This window comes from Hipposideros armiger, unplaced genomic scaffold, assembly GCF_001890085.2.
Source record: "Hipposideros armiger isolate ML-2016 unplaced genomic scaffold, ASM189008v1 scaffold_1323, whole genome shotgun sequence".
Taxonomy (NCBI): Eukaryota; Metazoa; Chordata; class Mammalia; order Chiroptera; family Hipposideridae; genus Hipposideros; species Hipposideros armiger.
This window is the reverse complement of record NW_017732673.1, coordinates 105172-106072: the sequence shown is the minus strand read 5'-3', so window position 1 is coordinate 106072 and position 901 is coordinate 105172. Positions and strand designations below refer to the sequence as shown.

General features: G+C 43.4%; 1 protein-coding gene across 1 annotated transcript in view; it reads left to right on the top strand.

The window, feature by feature from the left end:
- Positions 1 to 901, top strand: part of DYDC1 (DPY30 domain containing 1) — a 27821-nt gene that overhangs the window by 864 nt on the left and 26056 nt on the right. Inside the window, exon 2 of the mRNA XM_019633496.1 lies at positions 70 to 171. Coding sequence (XP_019489041.1) covers positions 70 to 171 — 102 coding nt within the window. The remainder of the gene's footprint in view (positions 1 to 69; positions 172 to 901) is intronic.

Below are 901 nucleotides of genomic sequence, written 5' to 3'. Positions count from 1 at the left end.
TTCAAAATTGTTTTTACAAATTGTTTTCTCACTAATGAGTCATGTGATATTGTTTTTAAATAATGCTAGAGACAAAAAGAAATGGCGGACTTGAAGCGGGAACGAGAACTAGCTCGAATGGAGCAGGAAATGATGGAGAGACTTAAAGTAGAGGAGCTCATGTTTCAGCAGGTAAGACAAGTAAGAGAGTTCAGAGGTGACTGGAGTTAGCTGTATCAACCTCGGTGTGGTACAACCTACATGCTGAAAAACTCCCAATCCCTGGTTACTTAGGTACGGTTTTCTTATATCTTCATCGTTATGTATGTGTCTTTTTTACTAGAGAAGCAGTGGCAGTGAGGTAGGAGAAAAACCCAGAGAGTGTGCTCTCATGGAAGCCAAGAGGAGAGGGTGTCTTGATGAGACTTCAGAGGTCAACCAGGTATATTGCTGGTTGAGTGAGATCAGGACTGCAAAGTGCTCATTCAAGGTCAATGGTGACTTTGGTGGGAGCAGTGTGGGTGGGGTGAGGTATAGCAGGGGAGATGGTGAGTTTAGGTAATGCTTTCTAGGAGATTTTCAGGGAAGGAGATTTTTTTGGTTGGTTTTTTTTAAGGAACAGAGTGGAGGGGGAGTGGTTGAAGTTAAGAAATTGAGGGGATGATTTCTAGAGTCTGCTTTCCATGGAGACAAAAGGAAATTTTGTCTGGAATATGGTTCAAGCACATGGAAGGGCACGTCTTTGGTTCAAGGAAAGAGGAGAGGATGGCGTAGGTACATGTGGGTGTATGGGTTTTTGTGGCACAAAGTTGAAAGCAGTTCTGTGTGACTGTTTCTGCTTTATGAATGAAGTAGGGACCACGATCATCTTCCAAGAAATGAGGTGGTAAGGTACGAGGTATGTGGAGAGTGGCGAAGGTTC